The sequence below is a fragment of the Oculina patagonica genome, chromosome 13 (genome assembly GCF_052425735.1).
Source record: "Oculina patagonica isolate OP01 chromosome 13, crgOcupat, whole genome shotgun sequence".
In the NCBI taxonomy this organism is placed as follows: Eukaryota; Metazoa; Cnidaria; class Anthozoa; order Scleractinia; family Oculinidae; genus Oculina; species Oculina patagonica.
In genome coordinates this window covers 37,076,901-37,101,590 of record NC_135770.1, presented here as the reverse complement: position 1 = coordinate 37,101,590, position 24,690 = coordinate 37,076,901, and the positions used below count along the sequence as shown (strand labels likewise).

Below are 24,690 nucleotides of genomic sequence, written 5' to 3'. Positions count from 1 at the left end.
CGGTTTGATATAATAAACAAACCATTTTATTGCTACGGGGTAAAAAAAAAAAAAAGAAAAAAAAAAACTTGACCCTCTGGGATTTGAACTCACGACCTTCCGATCCGCAGACTGGCACCTTACCGATTGAGCTAATCCGACAGACTCCGTGATTCACGTTGAATATATCCTATATCAATGTAATAGATATTGTGGAGTCTACTAAACTGCTGCGAAACTTTTACAGGATCGCGAAACTATTTTCTATTGCTAGAAAGCAGATAATTTACTGTACTCTAAAGTAATTTTTCGTGCCATGAGTAATGATTTTGCCCCGCTTTAAGATTATTATTTTTGTCGTACTGCTGACATTCGGTTTAACTGTGAGCTATTTAAATTTGTCTTGAACCTATAAACCGCCATAAACATTAGTACTTTGGCCGCTTATTCACTAGAATGAAAACATTGTAAGCTCCAGTGAAAATTAAATAAATGGGGAGCTCCGCTTTTAGGCGTGCCTAAATCTATATATTAGAGGTAGGGGTGAGTTTGGGAGAAGGAATGCAGACCACAAAGATAGTGAGGTACATATGGGGAAAGAGGTGAATAGGGGTGAGTATGGTGACAGTTTAGTTTGTGTTTGGGTCTAGTGATCCATCAGGCCAGAGCTTATCCTGGTTTTTAAGTGACTAGGAGTACTTCTACCCCTGGATGGGATGCTAGTTCATTGAAGGGTTACCCCCCCCCCCTCCATTAAATTTGCCGGTACCCATTTATACACCTGGGTGGCGAGAAGCACTTTGAGTCAGAATGAAGTATCTTGTCCAAGAACATGTCACACAATAACCCCAACCAGGGCTCGAACCTAGACCAGTTGATCTGTAATCCAGTACACCATCATGCCGTGCCGACTGTCTCCGAGATTAATGAGATAGGTGGGGAGTTTGAATTCTGCTGCATGACAATCTGTTTGCATTCTTCAAGAACTGGGGTACATACCGTGGACTGCATACAGTGAATATTTTTCCTCTTATCAAACATTTTAATGCGCACTTCGCTGTATTTTTTTTTTTATAAGTCTGTTGTATTTAGATTGTGAAATTACAAATAACCCTGCTGTGTATTTTTAAAACGTTCCTGACAATATTGTGTATGTATTACATGTAGGCTGAAGTATAATTTTGAGGATCTGATACCACTTTACACACACAATATATATTATCATTATTCCACAATTCAAGGATTCTATGTTTCTTGGCAGAAAGGTATCATTTAGTGTTCTTTTACTACACAGTAAAATGAGCAATTCAATAATCAGTGAATCCAACATGATACACACATTATACACACTGAATTGATTGATGTTAGTTCATTGTACTTACACTGATCAGCTCGTGTCGACTTCAGATGCCTCGACATTTTCTTTTTCTTCGTTTACTCGGCTCACGGTGATCGGAAATTGTTCAAGCCAGAAAACAGCTGTCCGCCTCTCATTAGCATGCCGCCATCACACAGAGAAATTCTGATCATTCACAACTGGCATTCGCGTTAAACAGATGAAACCTCTGTATAAGTTTTTTTTTATGCCATTTCTTTGTACAGCAGATTATTATTAATTGTCGCCTTTTATTGCGACTTAAAACCGATGATCTTCATGTGTTAAATCGCAGAAGTCTGATAAAAAAATTAACATATTCTTCCAAACAGAAGCCATGTTTATTTTCGACTCTTTCAAAATCGTCGTCATGTAAGACAAGGCAAAGAGTCTCCTGGTAAAAATATTGTAAAACCAAAACATCCACCAGACATTCAAAAAACTGGTTACAGTTATTTGTTAGAAATTTCTTTAAATTTAAACTTAAGTTAATTTATATTTTTATTTTCCTTTGGAAACCACTTATTTGTGATGTATGGGACATTTCGTAGCAAATACACAACGAAAACCGAGCGGAAAGCTGGTAACGAATATTTGGCGCGAAAAGTAAAGAAGTGCGGATTTTTTTCAGCTTTCTCAAATATTTTGTGTCAAAGGAACTTATGGAATTTGCAGGCTAAAATTATCCCCTGGACATGGCTGAGACATTGTTTTCTTTAGAAGTACACGTGGAAAGCGTGGAAGAGCTTCGAGTGCCGTGCAAGCTACCAGCGTTGTGCTTTCGTCTGTTGGATTTTCCTACAATGATAATACACCACGTCTCTCCTCTAGACGCCGAGAAAATACGGCAAAGACTTCGCATGGACGGCAAAGAATCCTTCCTTTACGAGCTCAAGGATCGCTTTGGGAATTTCCAGTTCCGTAAAGGGAAATCCTGCTTATTCAAAGCAAGCATAGATACCTTGTTAGTTCAACTACAAACGGTCCCTTTGTACGCCATGTTGATGGATGTATGGCCAAGAAAGCCTACTCTTATAGGCAGCACTTTGATTTCTTTGAAAAAGGCGATAGACAAAATTTCAGCAGATGTCTACGAAAAAGGCGTTGCAGTTCCTGCTTTCTACCGTGATGAGGGTGATTTTTCTGTGTACAATCTCATGGGCTCCTCCATAGCAAAAGTAAAATTAGGTTTTAGGTTGTTGAGTTTAGGTGGTTCACTTATCCCACACATTCCTACAGAATCCTTGGGGAAGAGGATCAGTGAAAAAGTTGAAACGAGTGAAAAAGTCGAGCAAGCTGTCAAGGGTGCCTTGCAGAAAGTACTGCCTGAAATTGAATCAAGAAATTTAACTGAAAAGGAATTCAAAACAGAAGGTGAACACAGTCATGAAAATGTTACAGCTACACAAAGACCAAATATTCAACATGTGGAGGTTCAAACAAACCTCCATGCTGCAAACAACAGTTCTAGAACACTTGATCACCAAAGAAGGGAGAGTGAGGAAGATGTAGTAATTACAAACACGTTTTGCCCTCCTCCTCTTTATTATAGTTACTTTTCTAACTCCACTCCTTGTGACAGATCTAATCCCGCAACAAAAGGGGAAGGTATAGAGCTGAGTTCTTCAAATAATAATGGAATGAGATACAGACAAGCTGTTGGCCAAGGTGACAGCAGTGATGTGGATTTCATGTATTATGATCCTGGTGTAGTTCAGACAGATGGGACCATCGGACTCACATCAGTTTCTGTACAAACTGATGAAAAATTGTTGACACCTTCCTCAGGACCTCGACATAACAGAGGTCAAGATGAATTGATAAATGGCTTGTATAACCTGAAAGGTGTAACACCAGATGGTCATTTGCCGATTTTAAATGCCTTGCTTCAAGAGCTGTCTTGCTTAACAGGAGGACAACAAATCACGGACAGGTCACAGCCGAGTGGTCAATCTCAAGCCTCACCTAGACGTCCACAAACAGTTAGCAGCAGTAAACAGCCAGCTACTGGTACAGGCTTAGGGAAAAGTAAAACATACAAAAAGCAAACTCATCAAGTTCCACCTCCTAAGAGGCCTCAAACCTCAGTGATTGGTTTACCCAGACAAAGGGTGCGCTTCAAGCAGACAAGCCTCACATACGGAATGACAAGAACACAGAAGATGAGGCTCGAGATCAACCAAAAGGACAAGTTACCAAACAGAACCAGACCTTGTGAAGAGCGAAGAGCTTTACCTCAAAAGGAAAATGTTAAGAGAGGTTCAATACACATGTCGGGTGATTTAGGAATGACATACAAAATAGACAAATCAAAGAAGCCGAAAGAAAGAGAGGCTGTACCAAAACAGACAGCAGATGTGCAGGTTCACACTCAACAGTTGTCCACAGAGCAACCACACCAGGAAAAAAGTGGGTTCCCTGCAACCACAGAAGTGACAAAAGAGATCACTGCAAAGACAGGTGCTGAAGTAATTCCATCCACTGCTGAAAGTGCCAGAAGTTTAAAGAGTCAAAATAGTTTGGAGATTTTTATCCCACAAGTGGAAGGTATGTATGCCCAATTTTGTAAGTGGGAGTTAAATAATCCTTTCAGTTCCAGAGGAGTGATCAGAGCTTCAACATTTAAGTTTCTAACCCAGGTGTATTTCCATTTTAATTAAGCTACCCACCAGTATTTTCTTGTGGTACTGTTTATAGGGGGATATATGATTGACAACATCTAAACAGCTTCTTGTTTTGATTTCAGGCGAACAGGAGGAGACAAGTGATCAAGAAAGGGAATGGGCCACAGACCAGCCCCCAGTTGGCGTTTATGGGAATACAGGGATCATAAGTGCTGAGCTGGATGACATACGAGGAGGGTCGGCAATGACTATGTACACCGAGGACTTTGAGGACTCAGGGACAGAGAATGATGCACAGGCATCATTTCATTTGGCTTTTACTAGAAGCAACAGTGCAGACAATGAAAATCTGAAACAAAAATCTAATCCAGACGACTCATCTGCAAGTGCACATTCCCAAGGTAGTTCAAAAGCATCTGTGTCACATTCCCAAGGGAGCTCTATAGCGTCGGCGAGACCTGTCAGGTCATCACGTTCTCCTGTTAAAGCTAAGTCCAGGAGGTTAAAGGCAAAGATTGATGGGGCTACAAGTGTGGAGCAAAAGATCACAACATCAGAACAGGACTTTGAAACGTCTGTTGATCGGGCAAGGAGTTCTTCTGGTTCATCCAAAGATCAGAAAGAAGGAAGTGAAGGGAGTTATTCTGATGACTTCCACTCTGTTGGCTCTGAACCTCAGAACAGAAACACAGATGTGACATCAGATGGTAGTATTGATGACAATGATCAGCGTGCAGTGCTGGACCTGCCACCTCCAGCAATTAATCTGGGATATACTTACTAGTGCCTTTGGTTTTGTTTTATTTGGGTGGCCTGGGATAACAGTCTCTTATTGTTCACCGATGATCTTTCCCTATCTCACTCACAGACAAAGCAATACAGCATGTTTGGGCCTGTTTCTTGAAGAAAAGTTGTCCTTGCAAATTGAACCAAACCTTGCCCTAACTTTCTCATAAAAAACTGCTATTGTATTTATAAAGAAATGTATGAAAAGCTCTCTCGCCTGGGGTGGAGGATAGCCCACCTACTAAGGGCAACTTTTCCCAAGTGAACAGGCCCTAAGAGCATCAGTGTTAAACAGTTGTTTTTCTTTGGGGTGGTTCTTCCATTTTGACAATCTGAATGCCCAACCCTGTTCCATACATGTTCTACAATAATGTGCAGCTATACTACAAGAATTATCCATAGCCACCCAAGGAAGGTCACTGAAAATTCTTCTGAGGCGGATGGTCCTTTCGGAAAAGTAGGTTGCAAAACTGGAATTTCCAAAGATCAGGAGGGGGAGGGGTGGTGTCAAAACAAAGAAAAGTCATCTGTTGGAGCAACATGGATGTCTTCTGAATTAACATATTGTGACTGCGGTATGGTCATTGGGTACAACTAACTAATATACTTGTCACCTGTAATTTGTGGTGAGAGACCCAGCTAAATAATTTAAAACCAATTCCAAGTACAATGTGAAAGTTGTTTATTGTTTAAAGTTCTTATCACATTCAACTCTGGAAAATTGCTACATTCAGATTTACTCAGAATCATGTATCCACAAAAACAGAGGGAAGTCAAATGGGCAATTGACATACCATTAACCTTAAGATGTCTGTTGACCATTACAGAATGCTTTATGCTTTATGTGTGGAATGTTACAATCATCATTCATGCCCTACCACTAACCCATTCTGAAAGTTATCAACATTTTGCTAAACTAGAAACTTAATTCCGTATAATCCCCACTTTTGTCGCTGCAAAACATTTAAAAAAGCCCCTGAGGAAATTACGGTATGAGGAATTGATCATGAAACAGAATTATGATAATCTTGAAATTTAAATTCTCCCAACTAGAATGGTATGGAATGTATGGACACTGTTAAGAGAATTTTCACATTAATTTTAAGTGAATTCAAGGGTTGTTCTGTGTTGGAATTTTTTATTATTAAAAGGAATTTCAATTTTTTTTTACAAAATACTGGATGTAAAATATAGCTAAAAGTAAAGTTGCAAAAACAACTGAATCAATTCTGTGGGTAGGATTGTGTTTCACACTATCTAATAAAACTCTCCAAATTGGTAACTTAAACTGTTTCCTGAGCATAACTTGAAAACCCCATGACACTAAAGAGTTCTGAAATACACCTTTTAGCTTGTTACAATAATGACACTTAGGCTGAAGAATTGATACTTTATCCACCTAACAATAATGCAATAGCCCAATTTCGATATTTTAAAATTCAGCCTCAAACAATAGACATCACTACGAGGCTCTGGGCAATAAACCCCACAAACTCTATAGTTTAGTCCCCGGAGCCTCGTCCTGAGGTCTATTGTTTTAGGCTGAATTTTAATATATCGAAATTGGGCTATTCTCTGTGAAATGAACTGAATAAAATTTAAAATGAAAGAAACAATTCTTCAGAGTAAAGAATGCAACATCACACAAATAAAAGAAGAGCCAATGGTGTATGGACAATGAGCAGCCACTTTTTAGTTCATGAAGCATGGAGTGAAAAAGAGCACAGGTCAGTGCAAAAATGGCTTGGGAAATCTGAAGGCAATCCCACAGCCATTTTTCAACTTGCACACGTTTTTCACTTCACACTTGAGGGACTGAGAAAAAAGGGGCTGTCCATATTCTAATGGTGCTAAAAAGGTCTATTACAGAGCTTATTTAAAAATAAATTTACATCTATCTAGTAATTGTTAGTCTGATATTGATATGACTAGTCAAGGATGGATTTAATTATTAACCACTAAATATTATTTAGCCTCAGTAAAAAATGAGCGCTCTCTTCTCATAGTAAATCCTTTCTTCACTCAAAAGATGCCCAAGATTTAAACAAAAGAATTCCATAGTAATAATGTAACTCTACAGAGACCTGCAAAGAGTTATGGATTTAATCTTACTTGTAAACAAATAGTTTAAGGAGCTATGTCATGAAGCTACGAACATCTTGGAAAATGTGGCCCATTCTTCAAGTTTGTTGTTTGTAACTTGTTTTATTCTTCCTCAGTAGCAACAACGCTTGTTTATTATTGGTTTATTGTTATTCCTTTCACAATTTTCTGCCTTAAAAATCTGTTATTACAAGGATTCCTACTATTTGAAAGAGATTTTTCACCTTAGACTTTAAACCATATTGTTGACACAGCTCCTTTAAAACCAAGCAAGAATTGAACATGTGAAGAGTGGCATTTGTTTACTGACTTGGGCTACACTTAATTATTGTATTCTTGGTTTATTTAATAAGCACACTAACAAAAGGTTTGCTAGGTGGAAATGCCTTTGTCAGCTGATAACTATTGGAGTGGCAGACGTCCTTTCCTTTGTATGTGATTTGTCGAGTAAGTCATGAACATACTTTGCAAAATCAACTGGAAATGTTGGAGCACCTTCATAGCCTGAGAATTGAACCAAAAGACACATAAATAAACTAGCTAGTAATAACACTGCAGTTTAAAGGATAAAGAATGCTTGATAATGTCTCCTTTCAATATCAGTACAAAGTTACTTGAGCAGCTATATTACTGGACCCTTTAACCCCTAAGAGTGCCAACGGACACATAATGTCATAGAGTGGTCAATGTTTATCCACAAATTGATTTGAATTTTTGGCACCAAAATTGTCTTGGATGGATCTGCATTTGAAAGCATAAAAGATTGTACCTTCTCCCTCTGACATGATTGACCATTTTTGCCTGATACATTTGTGGTGATACAGCTGCACAGCATGACAGGGTTGCCACTCATTAGAAACCAAAAATTTCCTGACTTTTCACTGACCTTGAATTACATGAATTAACAAACAAACTCAACCTTTTTTACATTTGCTTCAGCTTCTTTTGCAGACAAGTATTCTCTTCATTTTTGACCTCTTTACGCTTTTCAGAGGATTTTGAACGCATGACATTTGACTTCATCAACAAATCCATTTTGGACTTTTGTTTCAGCCAAAATTCCCTGACTTTTCACTGACTTTGTCAAGAACTGAGATTTTCCCTGACCTTGAAAAATTTTAATTTGTTTTTCCCTGGCCTTTTCCTGACTGTGGCATCCCTGAGTAAGATATAGTTTAGCGGTACACCGAACAGATACGGATCGGAGATAAACAACTTTTTGAATCTTTTTCTTTTTAATATTTTGACTAATTATTTTTTTTTTTTTGAAGTTGTAACTTTTTTCTTATTAATATTGTTAAAAGTGTTTGATGAAATTTACTGATCACCACCTTTCAAATGGCATATCATATATGGATATTCAATTTATATTTTTTTAATTTATGAAAAAGACCTTTTACTTTAGGGGGTAAAGGGTTAAGAATAGAAATCAGTCATCTTCAACAGTATTCATTATTTGGACTTGAATTCAATGATCACAAACTGCAAAAAAGCAGACTTACCAGGAAAATAATTGATATCAATTACAACATGGTGCCCTGTGCCTTTCTCCACAACAATGTCAATACCAAACATTGTCAAATTCTGGTTGGAAGGAAGAAAACATTCCAGACATTACTTCGCAAATTTGTATAAGAAGAGGTGACACTCATAAAGGAAACTATGGAATTTCCAAAAGGGTGGGGGATTCAAACCAAAAAACTTTCCATGGGAGGGATATGGATACAAGGTTCATACTCATATTTAAATTCCATGACCTTTTCCATGACTTTTCACAGTTTTCCATGACCTAAATTTGACCATTTTTCTTGCAAATTTTCACAAATTATATTAATTTCGGGTACATTTTTACCCTTTTCTTTACAAAAAATAAACTGCCTAATTTATTTTGTACAATCAATATCATTTCCATGACTTTCCAGGCCTGGAAAATGAAATTCTAAAATTCCATGACTTTCCAGGTTACCATGACCTGTACTAACCCTGGGATATTTTCTGGAACAACACATTTCTCTCCCCCACCCCAGCTTTTTGACAGGTTTTCCTACCAATTGGGCGGTGTCATGAGAGTGAAATGTCCTAACCAAGAAGTGAATACAACTACCCTGGCCAAGACTGCAACCTGAACTTCTTGGGTCAGTATCCAGTACGTACACTAGCCATTACGTCACCATGTCTATCTCGTTTTACCCATTGCTACTATACGAACACACCATCAAAACGGATAGTACGGTCAAGAAAAAATGACTTACCAATTTTGGTTGAAGTTTCCTTACAAGTTTTAAAACAAGATTTTCATCAAGTGCTATGCTACTGTCATTGTTGTCATCCTCATCCAGCTGTAAATAAAACAATGCATATCAACTTTGTGATTATAATAATAATAGCTGAGGTCAGCAGCCCGAAGAGCCGCAGAGTGGAGCCCGTTAACCATAGAAAATGCACAGAAATTGGAAAACCATGAACTTGAGTTTTCATAGTCATATGCATCATGGCTAGCGGCATGGCTCGCGGGCATGTATGTATGCACGCCCGTCGCGCACTTCAGAAATAGATTAACCCTAACCTCTTTGATACTGGGCATCCACGTTATGGTCAATTGACAGCTCTCAATACAAGGTGTTGCTGACCAGCATCACATGATCACATCACAGGCTCAGGTGTATAACTCATCGAGGTCAAGTGTTTTTTTAAAGTCAGCCGCTGACCCACTGACTGGAAAATGGTTTTTCTGTTGGATTGTGGGCTCAAGTCCTAATTTTTCTCCCCTCTGTGGTCAGTGAATTCAGATATTTAAATAAAGGCAAAGTGAATTACCGGGGAGCTCTGCTTTTAGGCTTGGCTAAATCTATTTTATAAATTATTGTTAATAATAAATATGAACCACTGGTGATTAGATCAATGGGTTCAACTGTAATATTATTGTACAGTAACCATGAGATGTGTATCAGAGAAGAAGAGTGAGCCTGTCAAGGGGTGGGAAAAATCCTCTGGCATCTACATGATTGTGGAAAACATGGTGTACAGGGTGTTCATTAGGCATCGGAGATCGGAGAATTCTCCCGCTACTACGTAGAGTTCTCCGGCTAAATTTCAAAGGTCTGTACCTACTTTTTATTAAGATGCGGAACCTTAAGAAATCATACTCCGGTTAAATAACGCTATTCTCCTGCTATTACAATTCTTAATGAAAACCCTGGGTGTAGGTTTTATAAAGGAAAAAAAGAAGCACATTTCTCACCTCACTGAGATAGGAACCTGAGTCAGGTTTGGAAACATCGTGTGATGAGAAGAAGATTGTTTTCATATCTCTGGCTGTTGATAAAAAAAACATCTAATTTACTGGTAATGGTAAAGCCTGCTGTCGAGCCAAGTGGCTCATCAGGCCAGAGCTTATTCCAGTTTCTGCAGCATTTCATGGCTAGGAGCATTTCTACTCCCTCATGGATGGGATGCTAGTCCATTGCAGGGTAACCCCACAACAATAAAAAAAATTATATTCACCGGTACCCATTTATACACCTGAGTGGAGAGAGGCACTATGAGAGTAAAGTGTCTTGCCTGAGAACACAGTGCCCGGCCTGGGCTTGAACCCAGACCGCTCCATCTGGAGTCCTGTGCACTAACTATTAGGCCACCCCACCTCCCAATTAACAAGTGGTACAACATGTTAACTGTAACTTATAATATCATTAACTATGAATCATTACCATGCTAAATTCATTTCCTTCAATTGCCTTTAAGATAAAATGTAACAAAACTCACCCGCAGCATTATAAAAATTCTTAATTGATGGTCTCTCGACAATATAATGGTTATTTCCTGCTACAAATACCTGACAATAAGAGATGTATGCCAATTAGTATGAGCATTGGATGACAAAATTCATTAAAAAACATCAAATAGGGCTTGAAAAAAGTGGCTTTCCATCCTCCAGGATGAGCAGATTTTCCTGCCCATGGGCAAGGGCCAGGCACGTTATAAGCTGACTTAAAATGATTAAAAATGTAAACTAAGAAAAGCATGCAACTGTCCAGGAAAACAAAATTTGAGACTTGCTTGTCCTAAGAGCTAGCTAGAATTTACATCTTTTTCTTTTCCAAGCCCTGATCAAAGTCTGCAATGCAATGTTGAATGTACGTACAATCATATAACCAGACAACAAAGAAATCATCTTTAAAATTAGTCTTTTAATTGCATACCTTGAATAACAAGGCATCGTGATTGACAAACTGTTGAACAACACAAGGAGGTGTGAGATCACTGAGACCCTCCTTGTTAAATATCAGTGCCATCTGAAATGAATTTAAGAAGTAGATATTACTAAGCCAACATTGGACACATAATTTATTACAGGTGACATACATGTATAAGAGCTTCCTTGTAAATAAAAAAGTCATTTCACATTTTTATTTAGTCCATGATCTTTCACATAATTAAAAGAGCTAGCCACAAAATCTCAGCACACCACAAAACTTATTTCACTGGTAATGGTAAATTACAACCATTCATCCGAAACATATCTCTCATAACACCTCACTGGAATGGACACCATTTGAACAGTTATTTTTAGTCTTAATTTAATTTATTCTATTTCACAACTTTACTTTTGGTATAAATTATCTTTTTCATACCAATTGTTACTTGACAATGGTGCCAAGACGACACTGTTCAGTTTTTTCACTCATTTTTACGGTCAAATGTTAGAAATAAATCATTATTAATAATAATTTATTATTAATAGTGAATTACTAGGGTAGAGCTTGCTTGAAAGGTTGGTCCTACCAGTTTCTAGGACTAAAATTACTACAGACTGTATATTTAATTTTTTTATTAGATAAATGCCCACCTCATGACATGTCTCTGATCCATGACCAATGACTGTTTTACAAACTGAAACACAAATAAAAATTCATCAACCACATCAATCAAGGCCAAGAAGGGAACTGTAAACACATGCCATTATGCCTTTGATGCCATTATGCCCTGGTTCTAACTCATTCAATACATGAACTAATTAAATATAATCATTAATGCATTTGACACCAAATTAGTATAATTTATTAAGAATTATTCACTTTTGTTTGTAAACTTACTCATTGGGAATAAAACACCAGCATTCTCAATCTTCATTAGGTTTTGTTTACAATCAAGCTCATCAATTTGCACAAAATTAGGAATAAAGACTCTCACTCCTGAAAAATAAAATATAATAGATGTAATATAAATGATGTGTTTAATTGCATCCTTTAAGTGCCTGACTTCGTGAATGATGTTACCTGCTCCTATATGAAAGGGACAGTGATGCTTGTCATCTCACTTAGGGGTGTTAATAACAAATTTTGGCCTCACTTAGCTTGGGGTGCTCAGACCAGAACACCAAATATTTTTTATTAGTGACAGGTCTCAAATAGGCTTGCACGTGAAGAAATTAAAAAAAAAAAAACACTGTCCTACTGTGTTGGTGGTCTAAATCAACCAGGGGTCATGCCCTGATTTGTCTTATTTATGCGTTCAATCAGAATTAACCCATAAGGGTTAAAACGTGTAACTCCCTATGATTCGCATTGTACAAAGCATTTGCACATTCGTTTACACTAAGTACCATATTTGGAAAATCATGAGAAACATTTAACCAATCAAAATTACTATATTTGGATTAAATTCACAGCGCGCGCTAGCTCACACTCGATGGCGTAATCTTGTTTTTGAACAAGCTTGGTTGTATAAAGTTAAATTTGGTTAAATTCTCCTGTTTCATCTTCTTGAAGTAGTCTGGAGAACTTCGCTTCGATACACTTAATGTATTTCTTTAGTTTCTGTAAGAAATTTACGACGTTTAGGTCGAAATTCAAGCAACTTACCGCATAGACTTTACACAGCCTCTCGCTTTTTTCAACGCAAAAAAGCAAACGAAGCGAGCGCGAAGCGCAAGCGCGCGGGTGGAGGGGGGCGGGAAACGAGTGAAAGAAAAATAGAGAGGCTGTAGACATCTTTGAATAAAAGTGGAAGTATTAGACTCCTCCCCTTGTCATCGCCTAGTAATTTACAACTCCGCTTCTTGACCTTTCAATTAAATCGGACCATTAAAATTTGAGCGGTAAAGTGCTTGTTTAATTGACTACAAGTGTCAGTTAACGAAACAGCTACACATGTGGTGACAACAACACATGAGTTTTTATTTCGGTGTTGAGGACGTCGTCTGAGACGACTTCTTCAACCCCCAAAAATCCTGTAAAAAGAGGCAGAAAGTGGAAATCAAGTGGTCCCTCCGATTTTTGCAGAATATGCGGGTGCTCATTCGCGATTCGCTTGGGGAACTTTGGCAAGACATCGTGCATCTCTAAAGAAAATTTATTTGTTGAGCCAAAACCCAAAGGTGTTTTACGGCGAACGTTGGCAGACGTCTTGGTCGATCTGGGAATTGCAGTGCAAGAAGATGAATTTCGTTCTAGTAGAGTGTGTGCATCTTGTGCATCTAAAGCTAGAAGTGCAGCAAGCAATATTGAATTTATAAAGAAATCTCTAGCCTGACTGATAGATGGCGTAGAATCTCCTATAAGACAAGTTGATCGTGACGAGCAATTCAAAAGAATGTCACGTTTGCCTCACATGTCTTCGGCGAGGCAAAAGTTATGCCAGCCAAGTGATTCGCCAAAAGTTATGCCGCAAAAGTTATGCTGACCATTTAGTGATTCAATTTGATCATTCATGATGCTTTTTAGCGGCGAAACAACAAGAACAACAACATTCCCATCTTCTTGCATTTGTTTCGCCGAAGCATACAGCTGGTAGATAAGGCTTTTCCCGAAGCCAGTCGGTAAAATTCCAACTACGTCCTTCGAACAACAAAGGTGGCGAACAGCCTCTTTCTGCTCGTCTTTGAGCGACGAAACGTTTAGAAATTTCTCCAACGAGCGTTCCAATAATCGATCCATCGCATACACAGCATGTCGAAAGTGATGACTACTCGAGCAAACTGCAAGACGCCGGATGCAAGCAATCAGGAACGGCCGTTGTCAAGGGGATGACATTTTCGCCGCCCTTCAACCAATTGGAATTTTCCGTTTCTGGAGAAATGGGAAATTCAATATTTCCAAAGATGTCTTCAGCCCCTCTATTTTTTTAGCTCCCGGCCCCCACCCCCTTGCTTCTTCTGTTTTGCACTGGCGTCCCGGGCAGTTCTCTCGCCGTTCTCACCACGCGCTCATTGATCGAAAAAACACGAAAAAATAGAGGGCTGTGGACAGTCCACTTACCGCAAAACCAAAATTTATGTTGCATGTGTCATTACGTGTATAAAGCATTCATGTACAAATTCTTCGTGTTTCCAAATATGATACTTAGCAAAACGAATATTCAAACGCTGTGCGCACATTACCGTTTCAACCCTTATGGGTTTCTGGTTCAATTCAAACTTTAACACCAAACATCCCACCTCTTTCATATAAGAATCCTCCTGGACATCTCTCCAGCCATATTCTAATGGTCTAAAGGTAAAGTCTAAACTGCTGCACATATTACAATGGCGATTATCAAACCAACCTTCCTCCAGGATTTCACATTCCTTCATTATCTGGTAACTTGTTGTTCTGTCAAACAACTTATGCACAGATTCCATTGGATCAATGACAATCACTTCTGGGTGATCTTTGATGTACATCTGCAGGGATTAGGAAGGAAAACAGGCAAATGAGCCCATGGCCCCTGTCATTGGAAAGTTATGGGCCATTTATAAAACGTTTGGGCCATCAGGGTAAATTAATGGGCCAGGAAAAAAATTCAACAAAGGTTACATATTCTTTATTGCTTGTATTTCACACTGGTTCAAGCAAAGTAAAAATGCAAAGTCACAGATCTTATATAGCTAATAAAAATTACATATCAAGTACTGTAACTTACACAATGAAATTATACAGGTTTAACGTTATTCCATCAAAAGTAACAATTTCATTGAGATAAAACTATAGATTCTGAACTGGATGTGAAATTTTCGCTCCTCAGAACTAGAATGCTTGGAGGATACACTTTGATCGTGAGTCGTTTCACCAGTCCTTCGTTTTCGTCATTGTTTACAGGATCACGATTCTGCTCAGTTGTGGCGGACTTGACGTTCGTGGTGAAAAATGTCGTCAATTTTTTCTAAGAGCTGTCCAATTTTAACACTTTTTGGTAGGCATGTTGACTTTAAACAATTGAGGCTAATAAGAGATGTAAATATATTCAAAGTGGCCTATTAGAGTGACAAAACAGATGACAACACGAAAACACAGAAAGCACATGGAACTCTGAGCAAGAGCCTCGTTTGCAAGCAAAGTCCGGGTTGAAGATCTGGGAACAAAAATAAAGCGACCGCAAAGCAAAGAGCGAAGGCACTGTGGTTTTCGCTTGTTTATTCGTCATTAAACTGAAAATTTTACACATTAAAAACCTTTTCACAAAGTAGTGTATATTTTACTGTACTAGCTGTTTTGCGGCTTGGGCACATCACAGGCCCGGTAAGTACTTTTTAAATGTGCTATTTCATAGCTTTATACGCCATATGCGCATGGCGCACGTCCTTCCTAATCCCTGCATCTGAAATTATTACAGTGTATATGAACTTATACAGTTACATTCATGCAGGGGTATAATAATAATTAATAAATAATAATAAAACAATCTTTAAAGAGGAAGCGCCCGCCACGTAAATACGTGGTTTTCAGGGAGGTCCTCTAAATATATAAAAAAAAATAATAAAGTATTAAAATCTTAAAGGAAGTACAAAATGTCACAGATCTAAAATATAAAATATACAATAATTGAAACTACCGGTACTAAAACTACCTACTGTCCTTAAAAAACTAATTACAAATAGTTATCTATTAACATTATATAACGTTGTACAACTAAAAATATTTGTTCATCGTCTAAAAATGTTTATCCATTAAGAACCTTGTAAAAAAAAATTATGAATTCAAAAATCCGAAGTCTACATGTAATGTGTCTGGTTTAATTTTTTTTGTTGTTGTTGTGAATTTTTTTGTTTGTAAACCATTACATGTACATATCAAACAAAGAAAAGTTATTAATCAAATTTAATTAATGTGGGTCTTAGATTCAATGAAGAATCATGCCAAGTGAATTGCATAGTGGTGTAAAATAAAAGTCCCAATGAAATATATAAATATTACCTCTAGTCCTTTCAATGTTTTTAAAGATTGTGTATCCCCATCAGTAGCCGCTGCCATATGGTCTGTTATTTTCTGTATTATAAGGTCAAATGGGCCTTGCTCTTCAAGTGGTCTGTCCAGGTCAACCTTGAGAAAATTAAAATTGTCTGAGCATGAGTACCTCTATAATTTGCTAGAGCAATAAAACTCTCTGTATATTAACACAGGTCGAGGATACATTGTACTAGGCACTTTATGACAGAGATTCTAGCTGTAAGGAAGCATAACTCAATCCTCTAAAGCTGCGTTCACATTTAACCCGAAACATGTTTAGAATAAACATGTTTCAGCGAAACATGTTTCACCTAAACATGCTTGTTATTACATTGTTCACATTAGGTGTCAGTTTCAAACAAGTTTCATGCCTGGTGTGTAATTTATGCGGTTTCACGGTTCTTGCATAAATCCTAACACTTTATTTAACGGTAAAAAATATAGCTTGAAATTACAATAAAGTTTCCATTAAATCTGTGTATTTCTGTCTATTTTCAAGCCCTTCGATAAACCAGGGCTTTCAAGCGTTTAGCAAGAAGACAATATTGTCAGAATTTGCGCTATCAGTCGGTAACAGAAGATTTTTATTTTGTGAAGTTTGTTTCATTGCAATACTGCAATGCTGCGCGCTTGTAGCGGCCGTCGTAAACTTTCTTGGCGATATTCTGCCAAATATTCTGCTTTCTATCCATCACCGATCAGTATTCATATTGTATCGCTTTATTAGCCGGCCCATATTTTAAGTAAACATTTGGTCATATAGAAAGCCCAAATTTGAAGCTTTTGGGCACTCGCCTCCTCACCGCATGTCCGCCATTTTTAACTTGTTTAGTCTGATCATGATTGAAACTACCTCGTAAGGTAGTTTCAATCATGATCAGACTAAACATGTTTCAATCATGATTCGCGCAATGCACTGCCTGATGTGAACACTTTTCACAACGAAACATGTTTCATTCGTGATGAGACTAATCATGTTTCGGCCTAATGTGAACGCAGCTTAAGTTAAGACCATTTATGGCGACTAAAAATTTGGAGCTGGCGATTAAATTGGAACTTAAGTCGCCAGCCTGGCGACTAAAATTGAGAAGAAGGATTGAAAGCATGAGCTTACCGGTAATTTAGCGGCTTAAATTTTTCACTGGCGACCAAACTTGAGCAGTCGGAGGAAAAAATAAACTTGGAGGGTTGTAACTAATTGGCCCAACAAGGTATCCATGGTACTGCACCATACATACAGCACGCTACCCAGTTTAAAACCAGTGATCTCTAGTTCACTTTTTAACTCGCAGGTGCACTTTCAATGCAATTAAGGGACTAATGAGTTTAGATTTTTCATTATTATTCTTAATATTTTTATGTTATCATTTTATTTTGTTCACAACCTGTGCTGTGAGGATGTTTATCTCAACATTAATTTCAATATATTTTGGTTCCAAAAACTTCAGCTGTGCAAGCTGTGATCATTTGTTTTCTCTCAGATTTTGTTGTAAACATTCAGCAGGTTTTAACATAATACAGTTTCACTGTTAATAATTTTAAGAGAAATTGAATTGGTTTCACTCCTTTAGCAATTTCATAAATAGGGGAATCTTTGTTTACAATATTTGCCTCATTAACAAGAGGATCAAGCTACAAAAATATCAATTCTGAATATTGAAAGTAAATGATACAATTAACTTTTGCGGTAAATTTGTACCTGCTGTATTAAATACTTTTTCTTTGACACAGGTTTGAAAACTTGATATTTTACAAAGAATGTATGGGCTCATTAGCGCTTTTGCCACCCAGAAATTTTGCAGTTTTTGAACGCTTATATCTCCTTGAATATTGCACACAAAGAGCTGATAATTTCACTGATAATTAAGTTTCACAACTCTTTAATTATCTGGAGTCACTTTGTATATAGCATGATGCCTTCTCTATGGAAAGTTTTGCGCAAATGAGGGAAAACAATGACATCAGCAAAGATCGCCTTATTAAAGTACGGGAATATTAGTTTCTGTGTCTTTACACTGATGAATGGCTTCTTTCTATACAATCTCAGATGAGTAAGAACAGGCTTGTCAACTGATTGATCTTTATTAGAGTATAAAGACAGAGAAACTGGGATTTCATTATTTCAATAAATTTCATATTCATCCTTATATTATGCTTCATTTATTATTATATTTGATAATATGTCGAAATGGTCTTTATTTTCAAGTCTGTCATTTATCCATGATCATAATTTTTGGGACCATTTTTTTTTCAAGAGTAAGAGGAAACTCACAGTAAAGTGCAGTTCTATTTTGCGCGTACAGGTGTTCAGTGGCGTTTAGAAAATTGAAAGCAAAATTCTTGTTTTTCCACTGGGCGGAGTTAATTTCGAAAAATGAGTAAACAGCCCTTTTGGTTTCAATGTCAGTGAAGACTACATATGCTTGGAAAAGGTAAATAAAGTTACTTATATCACGGATACAAATCAGACGCCTTTCTAAAATGGCAGAAAAGGTTGAAATTGTCTTCAGCAAATTTCCAAAACAAACTCGGCCGCTGCATGCGTTTTTAATTTAAACTCCCTGAAACTCCCCATGTTTACATGTTGCGGCATGGTGCACGAAGCGACTACAAAAAAATATATATTCCGAAAGCCAGATTTTAAAATTTATTCCTTATTTCAAGCATCATTTATAGAGACAGTCGTTAAATAATGCTAATGTTATCATGGTAGCGTTTTAACTGAGAAATGATAAGTTTATATACATGTACAAGTGCAATGTCTGAGTTTAATAATCGATAAAAGCTATAAGGATCGCTTAACCTTACCTCGACCAAATCGATCCCGGTTTTCCTAGAAACAATGAATAATAATATATCATGTCAAAAAATCTTGACAGTATTTATAGCAATACAAAACAACTGCAATGCAATCAATCCACTGCATAAAACAAGTTAAAAATGTTGTGGCAACGCACCCACATAACTGCATAAACGTGTCAAAAATACTCTTGCGCATTTTCCTACGACTGACCAAGAAGCCAACTCGCTTTCGCTTTAGAAGCCCGTTGCTACTTCTAATCATTGTATATGTATTCTCCACTTATCCACTTAAGTAGCAATCGTCCAAATTATCCTCGAGAATCTCATTTTGAAAGAATAATTTTCTGCGTGTCCTTCTTCACGAATATCGAGTGCTGCCATGCGTGCGAGCCCACTGCCATCCTTGTCTATCAGCGGTTCAACATATAAATTCCTACCCAAGCTTCTCGCAGTTTTCAATATGGCTTCCAGAAATTTGCTTCCACGAGCGAAGTTCCTCGGTTGTGTCGCTGTTAGTCAACTTAATTCCATTCGTTTTCCACAGTTGTTGGGTGCATCTTTTATAAAACCCGCCAGTTATGTTACTTGTTCAAAAAACCGTTCAAGAACTAGCGATCCAAGAGCAGAAACTTCAAAAACAAGTTTGGTGGTAAACAAATATGGCGTCAGGAATTTCAGTTTACAAAACTGGCTTGGTTAGTAGGCAATATTTTACTCGGCTCTTATTTAAAGTAGATATCTCTTGGACGAATACAAATAACATCTATTTGTCCAAGTCTTAGGGCATGTTTTTGTGAACCTTGGCTGGGTACTATACCAGCCTTGGTCAGCTTACTATTTTATCTTATAACATTTGTACCCAGGTTACCTGGTTGTAATAGCATTTCATTGACCTGTGTCAGCCGTTGTACTTGCCAGAGACTGAGAAAGGCCAATAAGAGTAAAAATTAACAAACCCTGGTTTTATGAGAGTACAGCAAGAGAGCTAAATTTTACAGAACCTGAGGTGCTATAAGAATGCCAGGCTGCATTCTGCGTAGGTTACGACAAAGATCTTTGGCGTGGATTTAAAAATTGTGCGGTGTACTGGTAAATGATTGTAGTCGGCAGGTATGAATAATAGAGGACCTTGGTGCAGACCTAAAAAAAGTCTGGCGTATCTTCGGCATGGCATGTACCCGAATGCACCATGGTTAGCATGATCCTTGAAATATAAAATGGGTCTCAGAAAATTTTAGGCAAGTCTTAAAATCTCGGCTTTGTGAACTAGTGCAGAGAATCTGAAGCTTGCAAAAATTTTACAAAATTATTGCTCTGACAGAACTGGACGAGATATTACTCTTGCAGAGCCATTTTCACTCCCTGTGTGCACAGTGCAACCCTCTGAAAATTTATACATGCATGCTACACTGTCATAAAAGACTTGGCTCATAAGTACCTAAAGTGGACATCATTTTGATATTGCAGGGTGCACTTAACAAATGCACCCGGTAAGGACACACAATTGATATTTTAGGATATTAGGCTGGACAGACTAAACCTTATAAATTAATCAGATGTTTTTTCAGGTATCAAAGCTTCAGAACTTACAGTTGATAATATGAAGGACAGTGATGATGTTGGCTGCCCAATCTGCAGAAGGAATATCACATTTAACTATAAAGTAAGATTAATTTGTTGTTTGAAACTTTGCTAAACAAATTTTATGGCAGCTTAGTGAACAGATGTTGAAATGCTGAATGTTTAAAGAATGCTGTCATTAAAGGCTGTCTTCTCGTGCTTCATGCTTGTGCCCAAACTGAATGTGCAATGAAAGATGTCTCCTTACCAAAGCTAATTTCAATTTTAAACACCATTTAATTAATAAATTAATTATTTTTTTCTTTTTCACAGGATGTATTATTTTTATCTCAGTTTATGTCTCCAAAAGGGTATATACTCAATCGCAGAGTGACAGGTACAATCTCAATTCATTACTTGTTATGATTGATGTAATATACAGTCCGATACTAGTGTGATTGTCTGGGTGAGAGTAGTTCTGAAAAGAACTGTTGCTGGGGAATGAAGACTGAAATTTCAACATTGTGAGGGGATGTCATTTTCAGGGTCAAGCATGATGTTGTTAACATATTTTCACTGGACTCTGTAGATTACTTCGGCTCAGTTGTCAAAAGGTCAGTCACCAGCAGCAGTTCTCTTTAGAACTACCCTCACATCCCAGACAATAGACCATATTCATATTCTCAGTTTTGGACTGGAACTAGCATGTAATGGAGGCTAATGCAGGGAAATATCATGAAAAAGAGCTTCATGTCATTTGCATTTGAAAAGATTACCTGCATTAGCCTCCATTGCTCTCAAGCTAGTTCCAGTCCAATACCGAGAATATGAATGTGGTCTAGTACACTATACAAGAGGGGGGTTAATAGGTTCGCGGATCAACGGATTTGGCCTTAAAAAGCGCACGGATTGTGGATTTTTGCAAAATATTGAGTGGATTTGCGGATTTCGAAAAATACAGCGGATTGCAGATTAGCTGAGAATTTTGGAGCGGATTTCGGACTCTTCATGTCAGGAAGTTCAGATCGTGCATACTAAACGACTTTGGTCGGTGTCCGTCGGTATGTTGGCAGAATTGTCGCAAAAACAAGCAATAAAAAGAAACTTCTTAGAAAAATGGCATGAAAACAACATTTAATGTCTGTTGGAGTGAAACCATACCACACAAAGTTTTCAAGTAATGTGGATTCGGATTTAAACGAAAAATAGTGACAGATTGACGGATTTAGCCAAAAAATAGCACGAATCAGCGGATTTGCGTACCCCTATTCACCCTCCTCATACAAGCTCCTGATACTACACGGTTCAAACCATTTAGTATGATTGATGTAATGTTAAGTTCTGCATACACAATCTGCATACACTTGTTAGCTTTTTCTTTCTCCATAATTTTATAATATCTGTATTTTCTTTTGACAGATAATTACAGTGTAACTGCTCCAGCCAAACAAATTCTACACAATTTGACCAATAGTGTTTGCATGTTAAAACAATGAACATGGTCACAAAATTATTGCTTCTGTAGCAAGCAGCTCATGTACATATATCCACAATTTGTGGGAAATCTATTGCTAACATACAATATTTTCATTCCGTATTTTGCTAGTCGCACTGTAAAAATAAAAAAAAAACTCTTTGTTAGGGAATGTTGGCATTATCTGCTTCCATTTAACTCTCAGAGCTAAAAAAAGAATCAATATTTCAAGTATGTGACAGAAAAGTAATTATTACAATTATAAAATACACTGTTCTTCTCTGAAAGGTGTTTGCAGAAAACAGCAGAGGAAATTAGAGAAAGCAATCAGGATATCACAGAGATTAGGTAAGAAATATTTTATACAAATTTGTTAAAAAAGGCTGGGTGATAATCTCAAAAGCAGAAAAAGAAAATGGCGGCATGATTATTAATTTTGTGGTGTTGGTAGAAATTTTTGTGAAGATGCAAATGGCGAATCAAACTCTTAACTGTGAGCTGTCTCTATTTGTCTTCCAAAACTTAAAAGCAAAGTCAGCTTTGCAGTGGCCAACACTTATAAAATGTACGTTTTTTTGGATACAAACCAGGGGCAAGTTAGACTAGGAAACACAGTGGACTTTGAAGCTCTTAGCTGATTTCAAAAAAATCACTGCTAAATATAATTTTTAGACATTGTTGTAATGTCATTGTATTTTTTGGCAGGTGTTCTACCAAAACTGTCGCCAATACTGAGGAGAGAACTTGAAGCTCAGAAACACAAACAAAGTTAATTTTGTCCACCAGTGATTAATTGATAGGCCTTTTGCATTGATTATTGGTCATGTGACAAGCCTTAAGAACATGGTGGAGTAATAAGGGCGCTTTCCATTTGTCAGAACTGGCCTGCTAGACCGGTAAATTTGAGAACAGAATTCCATTGTTAGTCAGATTTGTCCTGACAAATCAGCCATGATACATAAATATTATACATTGTTATGTTGTCTATTGCTATCAACTTTATTGGTCTCAAAATTTTACAATAAAAGAAAAGGACCAAAAAGGAATTGCGCCAACGGGAAAATAGTTACCCATGCGAGGCGCAACCCTAAAAACTAAAAAGAATGGTGGATTTGTGGGCAAAAATTCCATGCAAAAGGCCCATTTCCCATTCAAAACCACCGGACCGACTGGCCAGTTCTGACAAATGGAAAGCACCCTAAGTTTGTTATAAATGGTAATGTCATATGGCAGTTTTACCTATCTTTCATATGATGTACATAATGTATCAGTCAAGTCCAAGAGCACCCACCACAGTATATGAAGTAAAGCTTTCCTGAACTATTAAAACAACTTTTAATATCTCATAACAGTAGAGAAACATTTAAAATATATTTCTAAAGGTGATATAATTTTTAAGTTCTCCTTTAAACGTCACAGTGTTGCCACGCTGACAGTGATAAGAATAAAGTTTCAACTGGTAACTAAGGGAAATTATTATGTTGTGAGACCAAACTCTCAAATCATACATGTATACTTATTTAAAATAATTATTAAAATATTTTAAACCTGGGGCTGACAGCATTAACTCGATATTATGCAAGAAAATTAACATTACCTTACAACAAAAAGTCATTTACCATAACAAAATTTTTGTATAAAAAATAAACAATTTCAATTCAACATTCCAACCGATGTTGTTCCTGTTTATGTGTTTAAGAATTGCAGCTGCTGCAGTTATTTTTAATTAGACTCTTTAAGAACTCGTCTTTGATTCCATTTACTACCGTAGGATCAGGTAGCTGATTTAGATTTTTTAATGTTTTATATGTCAATGAGGGCAAGCATATCATATGATGAATGAGTGGGTGTTTTAACATTTTTCATGCAAAAGTAAGGCATCAGTTGCCAAGATTGTGTTAGAAAAAACCCTGCAACAGCTAGCAGGTGTGATGCTTTGTTTCAATCAGGAACAAACCAAAGCCAACCAGGGCTTGGATTAGTCATGTTTTCTCCTCCCACCTGGCACTTCAGTCATTAGTATGCCTCTCTGAGGAGGCTTTCCGGTCACTTTGTTCCATGGTCACTTCATTCCACATCATAAATGTTTCAAAGAATAGTCAGAACATTTTACTTTTAAATGGCAAGAGTGTTAAGAATTTGCTCAATGAAAATGTGAAGAACTCCATGCTTGATGTTTTTTGAAAGTGTATATGCTTTTAAAACCTGGGGCTTGAAATGCATTGGCCGCGTTCGATGAACACGATAACAAACTTCAAAAATAAGAAACATGCGCACAAATTTTCAGCAAGGAAAATAATGAGGCAAAGTCAATCATTCTCACTAGTTTCACATTAATTATTTTTTTTCTAACTAAATATTTCTTTCTGGTATGCTCTGACTATATTGTGTGAGACACGCTGACTATTTGTAGAACGACCTGACTTGGAACAAAGTGACTGGATACCCTGAGGAGTAAATTACAGTATGACAGGATGTCAATTGTGTCATTGAGTTAACTCAGTGCTTCTTTAGAGTGGAATTGCATTTTCTAGAACCGTTCTTGGAATCCTCACAGTACAAATTTTGTAAGACATATTGTCCAAGAAATCATTTCTGTGGAACCTCCATTCAAGTCTTTCCATGTCAAAGATTTGTAGTGACGTTTCCATTGATACACTTTCTGCTCGAACACGGTCGCCAAAGACGAATGCTTGGCCTTTGAAATTTGTAACATTTCCAAAATGACTTGGAGCAGGCAAACATGGAATACATGACCACTGGTTTAGTGCGATGTCATAC

General features: G+C 37.3%; 4 protein-coding genes across 6 annotated transcripts in view; 2 read left to right on the top strand and 2 right to left on the bottom strand.

The window, feature by feature from the left end:
* LOC144635743 (protein unc-79 homolog) overlaps positions 1–1,702 on the bottom strand; it is a 33,351-nt gene extending 31,649 nt beyond the window's left edge. For both annotated transcript variants that reach the window (XM_078494827.1, XM_078494828.1), the window contains exon 1: positions 1,362–1,702. In XM_078494827.1, the coding sequence (XP_078350953.1) occupies positions 1,362–1,398 (37 nt within the window). In that variant the 5' untranslated portion in view covers positions 1,399–1,702. The remainder of the gene's footprint in view (positions 1–1,361) is intronic.
* A 265-nt stretch (positions 1,703–1,967) lies between these two features.
* LOC144635879 (uncharacterized) lies at positions 1,968–4,786 on the top strand. The gene is made up of 2 exons (XM_078494992.1): positions 1,968–3,901; positions 4,101–4,786. The coding sequence occupies exons 1-2, from the start codon at positions 2,050–2,052 to the stop codon at positions 4,760–4,762; spliced, it is 2,514 nt and encodes an 837-aa protein (XP_078351118.1). The 5' UTR covers positions 1,968–2,049; the 3' UTR covers positions 4,763–4,786.
* A 2,389-nt stretch (positions 4,787–7,175) lies between these two features.
* On the bottom strand, positions 7,176–19,263 carry LOC144634504 (inositol-tetrakisphosphate 1-kinase-like). 2 transcript variants are annotated; one of them, XM_078493470.1, is made up of 12 exons: positions 19,031–19,263; positions 18,882–18,906; positions 16,041–16,166; positions 14,413–14,530; positions 11,964–12,062; positions 11,717–11,760; positions 11,070–11,162; positions 10,633–10,702; positions 10,109–10,182; positions 9,120–9,206; positions 8,370–8,451; positions 7,176–7,371 (listed from the first exon to the last, which is right to left on the bottom strand). In XM_078493470.1, exons 1-12 carry the CDS (start codon positions 19,135–19,137, stop codon positions 7,259–7,261), a joined length of 1,038 nt encoding a protein of 345 aa, XP_078349596.1. In that variant the 5' UTR covers positions 19,138–19,263; the 3' UTR covers positions 7,176–7,258. The 2 variants fall into 2 exon arrangements, with proteins under 2 accessions (XP_078349596.1, XP_078349597.1); XM_078493471.1 differs by having other exon boundaries at positions 11,717–11,748.
* A 72-nt stretch (positions 19,264–19,335) lies between these two features.
* On the top strand, positions 19,336–23,424 carry LOC144634791 (uncharacterized). The gene is made up of 5 exons (XM_078493827.1): positions 19,336–19,570; positions 20,444–20,538; positions 20,769–20,832; positions 22,198–22,257; positions 22,615–23,424. The coding sequence occupies exons 1-5, from the start codon at positions 19,336–19,338 to the stop codon at positions 22,680–22,682; spliced, it is 522 nt and encodes a 173-aa protein (XP_078349953.1). The 3' UTR covers positions 22,683–23,424.
* Positions 23,425–24,690: the final 1,266 nt, after the last annotated feature.

Coding starts and splice junctions, on each gene's coding strand:
- LOC144635879 (XM_078494992.1), top strand. CDS start 2,050: ATGGCTGAGACATTGTTTTCTTTAGAAGTACACGTGGAAAGCGTGGAA. Junction 3,902..4,100: donor TTTTATCCCACAAGTGGAAG/GTATGTATGCCC, acceptor TTTTGATTTCAG/GCGAACAGGAGGAGACAAGT.
- LOC144634504 (XM_078493470.1), bottom strand. CDS start 19,137: ATGATTAGAAGTAGCAACGGGCTTCTAAAGCGAAAGCGAGTTGGCTTC. Junction 14,531..16,040: donor AAACATTGAAAGGACTAGAG/GTAATATTTATA, acceptor TAATCCCTGCAG/ATGTACATCAAAGATCACCC. Junction 8,452..9,119: donor GGAAACTTCAACCAAAATTG/GTAAGTCATTTT, acceptor CCTTCCAACCAG/AATTTGACAATGTTTGGTAT.
- LOC144634791 (XM_078493827.1), top strand. CDS start 19,336: ATGGCTTCCAGAAATTTGCTTCCACGAGCGAAGTTCCTCGGTTGTGTC. Junction 19,571..20,443: donor CAGTTTACAAAACTGGCTTG/GTTAGTAGGCAA, acceptor ATGTTTTTTCAG/GTATCAAAGCTTCAGAACTT. Junction 22,258..22,614: donor CAGGATATCACAGAGATTAG/GTAAGAAATATT, acceptor ATTTTTTGGCAG/GTGTTCTACCAAAACTGTCG.